The sequence below is a fragment of the Panulirus ornatus genome, chromosome 20, assembly GCF_036320965.1.
Source record: "Panulirus ornatus isolate Po-2019 chromosome 20, ASM3632096v1, whole genome shotgun sequence".
Classification (NCBI taxonomy): Eukaryota; Metazoa; Arthropoda; class Malacostraca; order Decapoda; family Palinuridae; genus Panulirus; species Panulirus ornatus.
The window spans coordinates 74,287,391-74,305,205 of record NC_092243.1 but is presented as its reverse complement, the minus strand read 5'-3'; the positions used below and the strand labels follow the sequence as shown (position 1 = coordinate 74,305,205).

Below are 17,815 nucleotides of genomic sequence, written 5' to 3'. Positions count from 1 at the left end.
TCTTGACATCATGAATTGTTGAAGTATCTAGTACTGTCACCAGAATCTTCACCGAGCTTCCTTACAGGTGTACCTTTCTTGAGTTTCTTTAATAACTCAAGTCTGCAATTGAATTGTGACTTGTTTTTACTTTTTTATTTCAGTGAAACACTAAAGACTGCTCATTGGTCTTTTTGAAAACTGTGTAATGGGCAAAATTTTGACAAAAGAGTTTCACTCACCTCTAGATGGAGCAGTATGCCAATGTAAACATGGGTCTGTAATGACCATCAGCTGAAGTGGACACTGAATACAAACACCTTGTGATACCATTTTTTTTTTGAGAACTGTTCCTGGAGTAATGTCTCATATGTCTTATCAATAAGAATAGTTTGTTCTCTGGTGAAATTGTTCTTTGTTTTTTGAGACCTAGATTTGCAAGAGTGCACTGTGAAAGCTTTCATTAGTGTTAATTGGTTTATGTGGCTTACATACAGTTGTGAATGCTGCTGTTTTTGTTTAAGGATTTGAAAGAATTTAACCTTAGTTAAGTAGGCTTATTTCCTAGGAGTCATACTTTATCATCTAGAATTTTTATTATATTGTTAATGTTTTGATTTCATGGGAATAGGAGTCATAAATCTGCCTCTAATTTTTTGGTGCAATCATTGTTCAGGCTTTAATATTTTCTATTTTCTTGCTTCATCATGAAATTTCAACTCATTTATTAGAATTGATTGCACTGAATATGTAGAATAGTCAAGAAAATTTCTTCAGAATAACAGTTGATTATCCAATCAATGATGCTTCCAGGTATATTATACGGGCCGGGTTTTGTAATCAGACCTGATCCCTCCGGGCACATGCAATTCTGTTGTCAGGTACAGTGTGATTTTAGTAGTTATTATTTTTAGATAAGATTCTTACTGAAATCCTAGTGATACAGCTTAAAATTGGTAAGATTCAAAGAAAATTGTGATAATTTGTTTCTATTTCAAGAAAATTATTTTGTTTGGGTGCATGATATGTGATGCCTTGAGATTTATGCGAGTCATTTCTACATATTAGATGTTTTAGTGATGAGAACTTTAATAATTCAGAATCTTTTATAATTCCTAGATGGGGTCGAAAGTTTTTTCAAATTATGGTGATATGAAAAACCTAATAAAAAGCATCAGATTTATTTTTCATCATATTTGATCAGTTTTTGAGCCAACCCATCACCTGCCTTCATGTCATGTGGTTCTCTAGCTTAGCCATTTGATTTAGTCATTGTGGTAGAGATACCCATTGTAGATAATGCTACTTTCTCAATATTAGCACACATTTTAACTGTCCACTCTCCCTGTCTCTCTCTCTCTCTCTCTCTCTCTCTCTCTCTCTCTCTCTCTCTCTCTCTCTCTCTCTCTCTCTCTCTCAATGACAACTATTTTTCACATTCAGTCTCAGCTTTTCCCTCTCACACTCACAGTCCCTGACTTTTCAGTTTCTGACTTAAGTCTACCACCATAGCTGTGTTATAAACAAAAAGGCGATTGATTAACCTTCAGAGACCCCATGTCATCAAGAATCTTGCATTTATATCCCCTCACAACCCCATCCATAAACATATTAGATAGCCATATTAACATTATCATCAATGTCACAGACCTCCCTTCACCTGGAAGCATATATGTATGTATGTATATTTGCGTGTGTGGACGTATGTATATACATGTGTATGGGGGGGGTTGGGCCATTTCTTTCGTCTGTTTCCTTGCGCTACCTCGCAGACGCGGGAGACAGCGACAAAGTATAATATAAAAAAATATTCTTTTTATAATACTTAAACGCCGTCTCCTGTGTAAGCGAGGCAGTGCAAGGAAATAGATAAAAGAATGGCCTAACCCACCCACATGCACATGTATATACATAAACACCCACACACGCACATATACATACCTATACCTTTCAACGTATACATGTATATACATACACAGAGTATTAAGAGTATGTGGTGTGGGAGGTAAGTTGCTAGAAACAGTGAAAAGGTTTTGCCATGGATGCAAGGCATGTGTACGAGTAGGAAACATTGACAAAGAGGATATTTGTGTCAGAGGTGGAGGGAACGAGGATAAGTGGGAGACCAAATTGGAGGTGGAAGGATCGAGTGAAAAGGATTTTGAGTGATCGGGGCCTGAACATGCAGGAGGGTGAAAGGCGTGCAAGGAATTGGAACAATGTAATATACCGGGGTCGACCTGCTGTCAATGGATTGAACCAGGGCATGTGAAGCATCTGGGGTAAACCATGGAAAGTTTTGTGGATGTGGAAAGGGGGCTGTGGTTTCGGTGCATTATACATGACAGCTAGAGACTAAGTGTGAACGAATGTGGCCTTCGTTGTCTTTTCCTCGTGCTACCTCACACGCATTAGGGGGGAAGGGGTTGTCATTTCATGTGTGGTGGGGTGGCAGTGGGAATGAATGAAGGCAGCAAGTATGAATTATGTACATGTGTATATATGTATATGTCTATGTATGTATATATATGTATATGTTGAAATGTATAGGTATGTATATGTGTATGTGTGGACTTGTATGTAGATACATGTGTGTGTGGGTGGGTTGGGCCTTTCTTTCATCTTTTTTCCTTGCGCTACCTTGCTAACGCGGGAGACAGCAACAAAGTATAATAAAAAATGAAATATATATATATATATATATATATATATATATATATATATATATATATATATTTTTTTTTTTTTTTTTTTTTTTTTTTATACTTTGTCGCTGTCTCCCGCGTTTGCGAGGTAGCGCAAGGAAACAGACGAAAGAAATGGCCCACCCCCCCCCCCCATACACATGTACATACACACGTCCACACACGCAAATATACATACCTACACAGCTTTCCATGGTTTACCCCAGACGCTTCACATGCCTTGATTCAATCCACTGACAGCACGTCAACCCCTGTATACCACATGACTCCAATTCACTCTATTCCTTGCCCTCCTTTCACCCTCTTGCATGTTCAGGCCCCGATCACACAAAATCTTTTTCACTCCATCTTTCCACCTCCAATTTGGTCTCCCTCTTCTCCTCGTTCCCTCCACCTCCGACACATATATCCTCTTGGTCAATCTCTCCTCACTCATTCTCTCCATGTGCCCAAACCATTTCAAAACACCCTCTTCTGCTCTCTCAACCACGCTCTTTTTATTTCCACACATCTCTCTTACCCTTACGTTACTTACTCGATCAAACCACCTCACACCACACATTGTCCTCAAACATCTCATTTCCAGCACATCCATCCTCCTGCGCACATCTCTATCCATAGCCCACGCCTCGCAACCATACAACATTGTTGGAACCACTATTCCCTCAAACATACCCATTTTCGCTTTCCGAGATAATGTTCTCGACTTCCACACATTTTTCAAGGCTCCCAAAATTTTCGCCCCCTCCCCCACCCTATGATCCACTTCCGCTTCCATGGTTCCATCCGCTGACAGATCCACTCCCAGATATCTAAAACACTTCACTTCCTCCAGTTTTTCTCCATTCAAACTCACCTCCCAATTGACTTGACCCTCACCCCTACTGTACCTAATAACCTTGCTCTTATTCACATTTACTCTCAACTTTCTTCTTCCACACACTTTACCAAACTCAGTCACCAGCTTCTGCAGTTTCTCACATGAATCAGCCACCAGCGCTGTATCATCAGCGAACAACATATATATATATATTTATATATATAAAGAGAAAAATGAATAAGAGCAAGGTTATTAGTTACAGTAGGGTTGAGGGTCAAGTCAATTCGGAGGTGAGTTTGAATGGAGAAAAACTGGAGGAAGTGAAGTGTTTTAGATATCTGGGAGTGGATCTGGCAGTGGATGGAACCATGGAAGCGGAAGTGGATCATAGGGTGGGGGAGGGGGCAAAAATTCTGGGAGCCTTGAAGAATGTGTGGAAGTCGAGAACATTATCTCGGAAAGCAAAAATGGGTATGTTTGAAGGAATAGTGGTTCCAACAATGTTGTATGGTTGCGAGGCGTGGGCTATGGATAGAGTTGTGCGCAGGAGGATGGATGTGCTGGAAATGAGATGTTTGAGGACAATGTGTGGTGTGAGGTGGTTTGATCGAGTGAGTAACGTAAGGGTAAGAGAGGTGTGTGGAAATAAAAAGAGCGTGGTTGAGAGAGCAGAAGAGGGTGTTTTGAAGTGGTTTGGGCGCATGGAGAGGATGAGTGAGGAAAGATTGACCAAGAGGATATATGTGTCGGAGGTGGAGGGAACAAGGAGAAGAGGGAGACCAAATTGGAGGTGGAAAGATGGAGTGAAAAAGATTTTGTGTGATCGGGGCCTGAACATGCAGGAGGGTGAAAGGAGGGCAAGGAATAGAGTGAATTGGAGCGATGTAGTATACCGGGGTTGACGTGCTGTCAGTGGATTGAATCAAGGCATGTGAAGCGTCTGGGGTGAACCATGGAAAGCTGTGTAGGTATGTATATTTGCGTGTGTGGACGTATGTATATACATGTGTATGGGGGGGGGGTTAGGCCATTTCTTTCGTCTGTTTCCTTGCGCTACCTCGCAAACGCGGGAGACAGTGACAAAGCAAAAAATATATATATATATATATATATATATATATATATATATATATATATATATATATATATATATGAGTTTGGTAAAGTGTGTGGAAGAAGAAAGTTAAGAGTAAATGTGAATAAGAGCAAGGTTATTAAGTACAGTAGGGTTGAGGATCAAGTCAATTGGGAGGTGAGTTTGAATGGAGAAAAACTGAGGAAGTGAAGTGTTTTAGATATGTGGGAGTGGATCTGGCAGTGGATGGAACCATGGAAGCGGAAGTGGATCATAGGGTGGGGGAGGGGGCGAAAATTCTGGGGGCCTTGAAGAATGTGTGGAAGTCGAGAACATTATCTCGGAAAGCAAAAATGAGTATGTTTGAAGGAATAGTGGTGCCAACAATGTTGTAAGGTTGCGAGGCGTGGACTATGGATAGAGTTGTGCGCAGGAGGATGGATGTGCTGGAAATGAGATGTTTGAGGACAATGTGTGGTGTGAGGTGGTTTGATCGAGTGAGTAACGTAAGGGTAAGAGAGATGTGTGGAAATAAAAAGAGCGTGGTTGAGAGAGCAGAAGAGGGTGTTTTGAAGTGGTTTGGGCACATGGAGAGGATGAGTGAGGAAAGATTGACCAAAAGGATATAGGTGTCGGAGGTGGAGGGAACAAGGAGAAGACGGAGACCAAATTGGAGGTGGAAAGATTGAGTGAAAAAGATTTTGTGTGATCGGGGCCTGAACATGCAGGAGGGTGAAAGGAGGGCAAGGAATAGAGTGAATTGGAGCGATGTGGTATACCGGGGCTGACGTGCTGTCAGTGGATTGAATCAAGGCATGTGAAGCGTCTGGGGTAAACCATGGAAAGCTGTGTAGGTATGTATATTTGCGTGTGTGGACGTATGTATATACATGTGTATGGGGGGGGGGTTAGGCCATTTCTTTCGTCTGTTTCCTTGCGCTACCTCGCAAACGCGGGAGACAGCGACAAAGTATAAAAAAAAAAATATATATATATATATATATATATATATATATATATATATATATATATATATATATATATATATATAGAGGGGTAAGTATGCAGTCTGTTGGGGATGAGAGAGCTTGGGAAGTGAGTCAGTTGTTGTTCGCTGATGATACAGCACTGGTGGCTGATTCATGTGAGAAACTGCAGAAGCTGGTGACTGAGTTTGGTAAAGTGTGTGAAAGAAGAAAGTTAAGAGTAAATGTGAATAAGAGCAAGGTTATTAGGTACAGTAGGGTTGAGGGTCAAGTCAATTGGGAGGTAAGTTTGAATGGAGAAAAACTGGAGAAAGTAAAGTGTTTTAGATATCTGGGAGTGGATCTGGCAGCAGATGGAACCATGGAAGCAGAAGTGAATCATAGGGTGGGGGAGGGGACGAAAATCCTGGGAGCCTTGAAGAATGTGTGGAAGTCGAGAACATTATCTCGGAAAGCAAAAATGGGTATGTTTGAAGGAATAGTGGTTCCAACAATGTTGTATGGTTGCAAAGCGTGGGCCATGGATAGAGTTGTGCGCAGGAAGGTGAATGTGCTGGAAATGAGATGTTTGAGGACAATATGTGGTGTGAGGTGGTTTGATTAAGTAATGTAAGGGTAAGAGAGATGTGTGGAAATAAAAAGAGCATGGTTGAGAGAGCAGAAGAGGGTGTTTTGAAATTGTTTGGGCACATGGAGAGAATGAGTGAGGAAAGATTGACCAAGAGGATATATGTGTCGGAGGTGGAGGGAACGAGGAGAAGTGGGAGACCAAATTGGAGGTGGAAAGATGGAGTGAAAAAGATTTTGAGTGATCGGGGCCTGAACATGCAGGAGGGTGAAAGGCGGGCAAGGAATAGAGTGAATTGGATCGATGTGGTAAACCGGGGTTGACATGCTGTCAGTGGATTGAGTCAGGGCATGTGAAGCGTCTGGGGTAAACCATGGAAAGTTGTGTGGGGCCTGGATGTGGAAAGGGAGCTGTGGTTTCGGGCATTATTGCATGACAGCTGGAGACTGAGTGTGAGGGAATGGGGCCATTGTTGTCCTTTCCTGGCGCTGCCTCGCGCACATGAGGGGGGAGGGGGATGTTATTCCGTGTGTGGCGGGGTGGCGATGGGGGTGAGTAGGGGCAGACAGTGTGAATTGTGTGCATGTGTGTATATGTGTGTGTCTGTGTGTATATATATATGTGTACATTGAGATGTATAGGTATGTATATTTGCGTGTGTGGACGTGCATGTATATACATGTGTAGGGGGATGGGTTGGGCCATTTCTTTCATCTGTTTCCTTGCGCTACCTCGCAAACGCGGGAGACAGCGACAAAGCAAAATGAAAAAAAAATCTTTTTCTTTCAAACTATTCGCTAATTTCCCGCATATATAAATGTGTGTGTGTGTGTGTTTTTCACCTGTTTTCTGTGCTGCCTCACTAACATGAAAAATGGCCATCAGGTTTTAAAAAAGAAGATAGACATCTGTTATGATCTGGTAACCAATGATTTACTGTATGGTGCATAACTTGAAAAATTCTTTCACAGTTAATGATTTTCTTTCAGACATTTCTTGCAGGTCCATCAGAGATCAAAGCTGGCTGGAAGTCCAGTAAGACTTATGCCAAGAGATATTTGTTTAGAAAATTTTCTCATTACAAAAAAGTTTTGCCCTGGAAATATTGAGTCATTTGAAGTCCTCATCAAGAGAAAAGTATTAAAGGTTATCATCACTGGAAGAGAAGTGTCAGGGTCCTTTCTTCACCAAGTGCTCATATCAAGTATTTTCTAGTTATGTATATCCTGCTTTTCTGCCCCTGTTTTTGTGGTAAACTACAGGCAATTGATGGGCTGCCTCAAAATGTTGGCTTTCAGCTTGTGAAAAAGTTGTTGAGCCAGAGCCATCTCATGCCATCTGTTACCCATCCCACCTTTCCCTGCAAGGTGTGGTTTCCTTAAAACTGGTGAGATTTAAGATTGACCTAACAAACAATGATGTGATGGGGAGAAGGTTGGTTTGATGTCATCAGCAGGAAGGAAGGTGTAACAGCATATCAGACAATTGCACTGATTTATTGTAGATTTTTGTATGCAACCATCTAGTACATAATATTTTCATGTGTTTTTGTTGTAGGTTTTACTACTTCACTGACTGAATTAGATAGCATAGCTAGAGGACCACATGTTGGGGGAACAGGTAATGGTTCTGGCTCAAAATCATGTTTTTTGTAAGTTCAGACTGACTTTTTATTTATCATTGTAGTGTTTTCTGCTGTTCATTGTTTCATAATCCAGTTTCAGGTTTTTATGCACTTGTTCCTTCATAGGTATTTGGGGTTAGAGTTAGGTTAAATGAAATGTAAGTTGTATATTTTCTCTCTTACTCTTATGTAGGTAAATTGAATTCTTGTTTTCCTAAACAGATTTGTAATAGGGATATGAACTCAGAGAGTGCTGTAGCAGAACACTGCAGATCAGGAACTCATCAGAAGGTAAGATGATTGAGAATGAATATAACAGAAATAATGTTTTCACCCCAGTTTTGTTACAGATTAATAGTAAATGAAATTATTTCAGACTTGATTAATGTGATTTTTCCATGAGAATCATTACTTTATTATATTTTGCTTTTCATGTGCACACTTCATTTGTTTTATCAAGCTAATTATATGAAAATGCAGCATTTCTCTCCTAGAATGCAGACAGGAAGTTACAGGACAGAGGAGAACAAAGCTACCACTCCATTTACTCACGTTATGACCCCGACTCCCTACAGTTCAAACTGCTCAGTAGCCACGTCAAACCTTTAGGTATGTTACTTGTAGTGCAGTAATTCATCAGTTTTATTCACATCAACATTCTGCACTCATAAAACAAATACAATTGTATTTCTTTAGTCTGAATATTATCTGATGCCAGTGACAAATATGTAAGAACAAAATGATTTTTAGCTTCATGCAGACACTAGAATGCAATTTCTTGATTTGGTCAAGTTGATTAGTGTTTGAAGAGGGAAAGGGTGTTGTTCTCTGATTGAATCATTTTGTAAATGCAGTCATGCATCATTGCATTGCTGAGGTTCACAAGTAGGGCCCAGTATTTCATGATATTGTGTAGGTGCTACCTTTTTCATAGAGAAATGTTCTTTTTATATCATGTATTGCTTGATCTTTATCCAGAGCCTAATGGTATATGAGTACTTCATATACCTTCACTGTCATACCATCTTGTTTTGCACCAAGAAGTTGGAAACCTTGAAAAGAATGAAGGTTATCCAAGCTAGAATTGATAAAGGGAAAGTAAATGTAAAGAAGTATAAGAAACTAGAGGAAAGTGCCATAAATTTTTTTTGTACCACCCTACATCTGCTTTCCCATTGTTAATTCCAGCTTAGTTAACTTCCATCCTTTTCAGGGTTTCCAACATCTTAATGCAAAAATGTGGTAATAGTTAAGAAACTCATTATAACTACCGCTGGTGAATCATCTGTATTCATAGGAATGACTGTGAATGGGAGTTGATATGTCTGTATGCTGCTAGGTTCAATATACATAACAGAAAAAGAACACCTTTCTACAAAACAGGCAGCACCTGTACTCCTGTGAGATGTTAGTACATGTATGTAATACTGTAACATTGCAGTGCAATTACAGTGCACATATAAAAAGCCAAAGGAGAGTCCTGTTTAACATGGGCCATACACATGTGAGAGTATATATAGCCTTAGAATTACCTTTAACACATGAAGACACTGTTAGTTTTTGGGTAGTAGTTATGACTTGACCTTGTTGCTCTTCATGAATGTAGCAGTTGATAGCATAATTAACAGCTAACCAACCCACCAGTTGTGTAAATAATGGGGAAAGTAGAGAAAGGAGATATGAGTTATTTAAAATTTCAAGTTTGTTAATTTCATTTTGTATCATGAATACAATTTGACAATGAAGACATCTTATCATATCTTATGTATGACACACTATCAAATAGTGCTATAGGATGACCACAGAAATATCATACAGATATGAGCAATCGTTCCCTTTTCGCATGGTTCTATTATTGCTTTTTGTAGACAGCCATGGTCAGCCTGTATAAAGTTGAAACTCTAGGATTTTTCTTTCTTGTAAAGTTACCTATGAGCTATTGATTCCTTAGTTATCTGTCCATTTATAGATTTGATTGTGATGAGCTCCATTTTTACATGCACAAAAAAAAAAGACTTTAAAGAATAAGTGGATGGTTGGCTTATCTGAAGTATTTAGTTCAGAGCCCAAGACTGCATGCAATTAATAGTTAGTATGTACATTTGAGATGATGTTACAGCTCTGTTGTCCATGTAGCAAAAGCTTCAAACTGACATTAAAAGTACTACTTTATTTGTATGAAGCTTCATTTTGACCTATGTCAAAATCACGATCATGGTATCCATTCAAGGAGTATGAGAATGATATGCCTACCTATGCTATTTAGTTCAGAACCCAAGGTTGCTCCAATGGTTTTTATGTGCATTTGAGTTGATATTAAAACTGCATTCTTCTTTCAGCAAAAGTTTGATATTGATATTGAAATTACTGGTTACTCTTCTCTCATAAAATTTCTTTTTCACCTTTTAGGTTTGCAGATGGTAGAGGGATATGACAAGGGGAAAGGGTATACTTATTATAAGTGTAACCTTTGTGGAGCTCATGGCAAGCTGGACACTATGTACCTCCATTTGATTGGAAAAAGGCATACAGAGAAGTACATTGTATGTTTTTTGTGTAAAGGCCTTTTAATGGGGAAAAGGTCTTATAAGTCTTTTCAGTTGATTTACCAAGTGCTTGATTTTTTTTGCTTAAACCTAGTTGCTTCTGCTTTAGAGAGATAGCTTCATGAAGAAGCAAACATAGATCTCTTTTTTATGTGTGCTTTAGCTTCCATGTACATTGGTTGGTTTGTTACAACAACAGCACATTGCCTTTCTCATACTATATCAGTTTTATCCATTTAATCCCATGCTGTACTTTGTGTTATATGTCTTGATTCATTACAAAAATAGCATGTCACCTTCCTTATACTACATCACTTGCACACATATCACCCTCCTGAATGTTCAGATCTTAGTACCCCCAAACCTTTATCAATCTAACCCTCCATCTCTTAAGTCTACCCCTCCCTTTCCTCCCACTTTTCATGATACATAGATCCTCCTTGTAAGTCAGTCTTCTCTTGTCCTCTCCGTTTGTCTGAACTATTTTAGGACATCCTGGTCAACTCTCAGTCAGACTGCTTACTGTCTCACCTTTTTTATGCTGTCATTTTTTTACATGATCAGCCTGCCTCACTCCAAATATTGTCCTCAGAAATTTAATTCCTTTCATGTCCACCCATTTTCTATCGTATTCATCCAAAGCCAGAGACTTGGAGCCATACACCACATTCATGACTGTTGTTCTTAGAAATGCCCATTGTTGACTTAACAAACATTAACTATGTTCACACACCTAACATGAGCCTGGGATCATAACCCCTTCTTGCACCTGTCCATGTCCACTTCTAGGGACCTAAAGCACTCCACATCCTTCAGGCTCGTCCCATTCAGACTTTCCTGCAAACTATCTTGTATCTTTCCCCTGCTGCACCTTAGTGCGTTTGTTCACATTTACTCTCAGTTTTCTCATTTCAGACATTCTCCAAAATGATGTCACCAGCTCTTGGAATTTCTTTCTGGAGCCTGCCACCAGAGCTGTGTCATCAACAGACAATAAATGATGCAACTCCCATGCCATCCCATCCCATTCTGGGTATACTGCAAACCTCCCCCTTGCCCTGAGACCCTTTCAGTTATCTCCCTCACCACCCTGCCCATGCATAGATTAAGCAATCGTAGTGCAATCACACAACCTTCACTCACATAAACCTACACTAGGAACCACTCATCCCCTCTTCCTTCTCACTCACACATCCATGTGAGGTGACAAAGAGATGGAGTTCAAGGGCTGGTGAATGTGATAGATGATGGGATGGCAGGTATTGTATGTTTAAGGCGAAATGGCTCACAGAGTATAAGTCATGGTGAGTATTATGCTGAAAAGAGAGGTGTTGAAACCCTAGTCAAAGATGAAGTCCCAAGACGACCTTAATTAGGGCAATTTTTCTGTCCATGTCGTGTTGTTGTAAAAGTTAATAAAAAAAGAGTGATTGAGACAAGGTAGTATGCATAATGAAAGGGTCATTATAAGTGGTATAGTAGAATGCAGTGAAGTAGTGATCGCCCTACACAAGATAACGTTTGGTAAATCAAGTAAGTGGATAGGATTGCAAGCTTCTCAGGAAAGGGGATAACAGTGCTGCTAACTGGTTTGTCAGGCTGTTTGAGTTTATTTGGTCCATTGAGAAGCGTCTGAGGACTGGCATAATGTTTATTGTAAACACCCCAATACCAGAACCTATAGCTGACAACTAAGCTTCAGACTACTTTATGGTTCACCCAGTAGCATCATGTCACCCCTATATCCTTACAACACAGTGATCCAATTAATTCTACCTCATGCTGTACTAAATATTCAAGCCTGATATCCCAAGGCTTCTTTCACTCCATCCTTCCATTTAATTCAGGGTCTTCCCCTCCCCCTTTGTACCTATACTTCTGACATATATTCCCTTCCCACTTCCTACTTCTACTTCTGACAAATTTTGCCCTTCCTTCCTCTGCTTCTGGAAAACACATCCTCGTAGTCAGTCTGTCTGTGCTCATTTTTTGATGATTGCATCCAGTCCATTTCAACACGTGCTTATTATTACACCAGTCTCTTACACGATCATTCCTTACTCTGTTAACCTGCTTCGTCTCACAAATAATCCTCAGGCATTTCATTTCCAACATGTCTTCCCTCTTTCTTTCTTTAGCATTTAAGGTCTAGGGCTAATATTCACTCAGGTTTGCAGAGGTAAACCAATTGTTCATTCTGACACTTCTACCTGAAACTACCTGAAACTTGGATACCTGAAATCGATCTGAGAACCAGAACAAGGGGAGAACTTTCTTCCTTGAATTGGCCATGTGGCTGCATGCTTACATAGATCTCCATTTTGCACATGTGTTATGTCATTTCATTAGCTATTGCTTGTATCTTTATGCTATACTTGGCAGGTTTGTTCAGAATGTTTTATCAGAACAGACACTTGCCCCTGAAAGCTATGAGAATTTCATTGTTAGTAATCGATACAGGAAGAATAGTTCCAAATGCAACTTTCATCAAACTACACAGAAAGTCTCTAATAGGAGCCAATTTATCAATTAATCTGCATTGTACTTGGAGCTTTTTGTTTTTTCATCATATTTGAGACAGAGAAATCGTATACAGTGCAATGACATTGTTACCCCGAAAACTTACTCACCTGTGCCATCTGTGTTCCAAAGATACTCCAAATTCATTTTGTTGCTGTGATAAACACCTGCCAACAGCACTAGCCCTAAAAGAACTTTCATTTCAGTACAGGCTGTGTCTCATGCCGTGCTCTTTAGATTATATTTCATTCTTTCATCACTCATAGGCAATATGTATTCATCAATAATGTTTGTTTGCTTGTTTATTTCTTTTTCTCCCATACTTCATTTCCATTTCCTGTGTTAGGGAGGTAGTGCTAGGAACAGAAGAAGAAAGGTCATATCTGCTCACAGCCATTCTCGAGTTTTCATGTGTAATGCACCGAAACCACAGCTCTCGATCTACAACCAGGCCCCACAGACCTTTCTGTGGTTTACCCCAGATGCTTCACATGCCCTGGTTCTGTCCACTGGCAGCACATCGACCTTAGTATACCAAATTGTTCCAATTTACTTTATACCTTGCATGCCCTCTCACCCTCTTGCATGTTTAGGCCCATTTGCTCAGAATCTTTTTCATTCCATTCTCCCATCTCCAATTTGGTCTCCCATTCTTATTCTTTCCACTTCTGACACACATATTCCTCTTTGTCATCCTTTCCTCACTCATTCTCTTCTTATGTTCAAATCATTTCAGCATGCGCCCTTCATAAATCCAAACCATTTCAGCACACCTTCATATATCCAAACCATTTCTGCACACCCTCTTCAGTTCTCTCAACCACACTTTTTTACCACACATCTCTCTTACCCTTTCATTACTTACCTGATCAAACCAACTTACACCATATTGTCCTCATACATTTCATTTCTAACATGTTCACCCTCCTCCACACAGCCTTATCTGTAGCCCATACCTCACATCCATTTAATAGTGGAGGGAGCACTATGCCTTCAGACACTTAATTTTGCCTTACCAGATAATTTTTTCCTCTCTCCACGCATTCTTCTGCACTCCCAGAACCTTTTCTCCCTCCCCCACCCTATGACTCACCTCCGCTTCCATGGTTCCAATTCGCTGTCATATATTTAAAACACTTCACTTCCTCCAATTTTTCACCAATCATCCTCGCACCTTAGATAACCTGTTCCTCAGTTGTGCTAAATATAGTAACCTTGGTTTTATTCACACTCACTCTCAACTTCCTCCTTTTGCACATTCTTTAGAACACAGTCACCAACTTCTGCTGTTTTTATATGGTGAAAGTAGATAGTAGTTGTCTGGTGAAGGGGAAAGTTTATATTGTTTCTTATTGAACTGCTTTTATATATACATAGGTTTATGCATTGAGGCTTCACTGTTTTTGGTATACTTGTATACCATAATGAGTGATAATTACATATGAAAATGTCACAAGTATGCCAATATTAATGTTTCTGTCTTTCAGAAATCTGCTTGTGTCCTGCAGAATTCAGTTATAACTTCAGATGAGCTTGAAGATATTCGTCATGAGCTGTTCAAAATAGAGGGAATTAATTGTCAAGCCATCAAAATTATTAGAGGTATCTATCTGTTTGTCTGTCTATCTTCTATCTGTATTTCTGATGCCCGTTCCCTCCTGGAACTTCCCAAGGTGATGTCTACCGCGGAAGTCTCCATAACTGGTGAACTCCAGTGCCATTTCTTAGCCTCAATACCTCACCCTTAGCAGGTCATTGGCAGAGGGCAATTTGAGCGCAGTGTTTCCAAAGGCTCCTACCTAATGTCTGTGCAAACCACTTCTACCTAATGTGTCTACCCAAGGTTCGTATCTACTACTGCAACTTAATGTTATTTCCTAATGCTCATGTTTATTGTTCTTACCTATTGCTTCTGTTTATTGCTCATGCCATTTTGCCCAAAGGCAGGGCTGACACACAGTGCTTGCCACAGGAAAATTTAGAGTTACGAAGAATGACTTCTGTGAGTTAAGTGTTGCTAAGTGTTATGTGTGACAAGAAGAGATTGTATGTTTGTGGACAGAATGCTAGCAGTTCATGTGTTAGTGAGGCAGAAAGGAAAGACAGCTACCTAGGTTACAGGAGTGCAACTTGAAGACCACTGGAGTGCTGCCAACCAATCAGTAGCACCGTCACTCCCTTTCTTAATATATTCAACTGCAGGACCATCCAAACCTGCTGCCTTGCCCAATTTCATCTTCTGCTAGGCTTTCACCATCTCTTCTCTCTCCACCAAACCTTTCTCACTGACTCTCTCACTTAGCACACCACCCCAACCAAAACACCCTACGTCTGCCACTCTATTATCAGACACATTCAACATACCTTCAAAATTCTCACTTCATCACTACTTGTTATCACTTTCCCCATGTTCCCTTCACCAGTGTTCCCTTTTGTTCTCATTTTATGCACATTATTTACCTCCTTCCAAAATATCTTTTTATTCTCCCACAAGTATAATGATCCTTTTGCACCCCTTCTCTCATTTGCCCTCTTTTTCAACCCTTGCACCTTCCTCTTGACCTTTAGCCACTTTCTCTTATACGTCTAATCATTTGCACTCCTTCCTTCCAAGTATTGTCCAAACGCCTCTCATTACTCTTTCATTAACAATTGTACTTCTTCATCCCACTGCTCCACCCTTTCTAATCTGCCCACCTCCCACCTTTCTCATGCCACATGTATCTCTTGGACATGCTATCACTGCTTCCCTAAATACATGCCATTCCTCACCTCTTCATGTCATTTTCTGTCACCTTTTGCCATTCTACACTCAATCTCTCCTGGTAGTTCTTCACACAAATTTGTTCTGTAATTATTATTGTCTTTTTTTCAGGAAGAGAGTACTATCCAGAGAAGTGGGAAGAAGAAGGTTATGTCTCTACAAAACTTCATAGAAAATTCAAAGAAGAGGCCAGGTATGCTTATAGTGAGTGTTTAGAGTTCTTTCATATCAAAGAGTATCTCTTTTTAGGAAATTGTCCTGCATACTATAAACTGCTGAATAGAATTTTCCTTTGTTATTGTTTTAGGGATTTAATTCCATCTCATTCACTTTTATGAGGTCATTGTATTCTCCTTTTACCTACTAGTAACATCTTCCTTGAAAATTAAGATAGTCCCATATATGGTTGCACTCTATGTGGTAAAATTTGGTAAGAATTAGAAATGCAAACTTATGATTCAGAAAGAAAAACATGCAAGCTGTTTTTATTCTGTATGTCATCTGTTAGATTTTGTATTTGTGGCTGAGGTAATCCTTCCTTGTCGTACATAACGCTTGACAACACTAACTCACACGGCTCATTCTTTGTATTTCTTAATACTCCTGTTGTGAGCTCTATGAGCTAGCCCTGGTGCTATAACTATAATTCTAATGCCAGTTCCCCCTTGAAACTCCCTCTTAGGGTTGGCCATGGCAACAGAGGCTCCATAACTTGTGAACTCCATTGTCACCTCTTAACCTTTGGTACCTCACCCTTGACAGGCCACTGGCAGAGGGTAAGTCTAGTGCAGTGTTTTCCGAGGCTCCTACCTGATGTTCCTTTTGACTAAGTCTACTTAATGCTTCTGCCTAATATCCTACCTACTACATGTACCTAATGTTTCTACCTAATGCTCTTGCCTAAATGTTCCTACCTACTTCTTCAATCTATTGCCCTTACCATTTTACCAAAAGGCAGGGCAAGCACATAGTGCTCACTGCAGGAAAATGTAGAGTTATGAAGAATGATGTGTGTGAGTTAAGTGTTGTCAGAAGTAGCACTGGATTTCATTATTTATAGAGACTTGCTGTGCCCACCCCTTTGAGGGAGTTCCAGGTGGGAACATGTTGTCAGAAGTAGCACTGGATTTCATTATTTATAGAGACTGTTGCTGTGCCCACCCCTGTGGGGCCTCACATCCATATAACATTGTTAGAACCACTATTCCTTCAAACATACCCATTTTTGCTCTCCGAGATAACGTTCTTGCCTTCCACACATTCTTCAACACTCCCAGAACTTTCACCCCCTCCTCCACCCAATAATTTACGTCCGCTTCCATGGTTCCATCCACTACCAAATCCACCCCCAGATATCTAAAACACTTCACTTCCTCCAGTTTTTCTCCATTCAGACTTACCTCCCAATTGAATTGTCCCTCAACCCTACTGTACCTAGTAACCTTGCTCTTATTCACATTTACTGTCAGCTTTCTTCTTTCACACACTTTACCAAACTCAGTCACCAGCTTCTGCAGTTTCTCACACGAATCAGCCACCAGCGCTGTATCATCAGCGAACAACAACTGACTCACTTCCCAAGCTCTCTCATCCCCAACAGACTTCATACTTGCCCCCCTTTCCAAAACTCTTGCATTCACCTCCCTAACAACCCCATCCATAAACAAATTAAACTACCATGGAAACATCACTCACCCGTGCCGCAAACCAACATTCACTGAGAACCAATCACTTTCCTCTCTTCCTGCACGTACACATGCCTTACATCCTCGATAAAAACTTTTCACTGCTTCTAACAACTTGCCTCCCACACCATATATTCTTAATACCTTCCACAGAGCATCTCTGTCAGCTTTATAATATTCCTTCTCCAGATCCATAAATGCTACATACAAATCCATTTGCTTTTCTGAGTATTTCTCACATACATTCTTCAAAGCAAACACCTGATCCACACATCCTCTACCACTTCTGAAACCACATTGCTCTTCCCCAATCTGATGCTCTGTACATGACTTCACCCTCTCAATCAATACCCTCCCATATAATTTCCCAGGAATACTCAACAAACTTATACCTCTGCAATTTGAGCTCTCACTTTTATCCCCTTTGCCTATGTACAGTGGCACTATGCAAGCATTCCGCCAATCCTCAGGCACCTCACCATGAGTCATACATACATTAAATAACCTTACCAACCAGTCAACAATACAGTCACCCCCTTTTTC

The 17,815-nt window shown here is 40.1% G+C and overlaps 1 protein-coding gene across 2 annotated transcripts in view; it reads left to right on the top strand.

Annotated features, from left to right (window-relative positions):
- LOC139756143 (uncharacterized) overlaps positions 1-17,815 on the top strand; it is a 55,909-nt gene that overhangs the window by 10,914 nt on the left and 27,180 nt on the right. Inside the window, exons 4-9 of one of the 2 annotated variants that reach the window (XM_071675280.1) lie at positions 793-860; positions 7,980-8,048; positions 8,252-8,366; positions 10,167-10,300; positions 14,311-14,425; positions 15,699-15,780. In XM_071675280.1, coding sequence (XP_071531381.1) covers positions 793-860; positions 7,980-8,048; positions 8,252-8,366; positions 10,167-10,300; positions 14,311-14,425; positions 15,699-15,780 — 583 coding nt within the window. Of the gene's footprint in view, positions 1-792; positions 861-7,979; positions 8,049-8,251; positions 8,367-10,166; positions 10,301-14,310; positions 14,426-15,698; positions 15,792-17,815 lie in introns of both variants that reach the window. The other variant, XM_071675281.1, reaches the window with a different exon arrangement.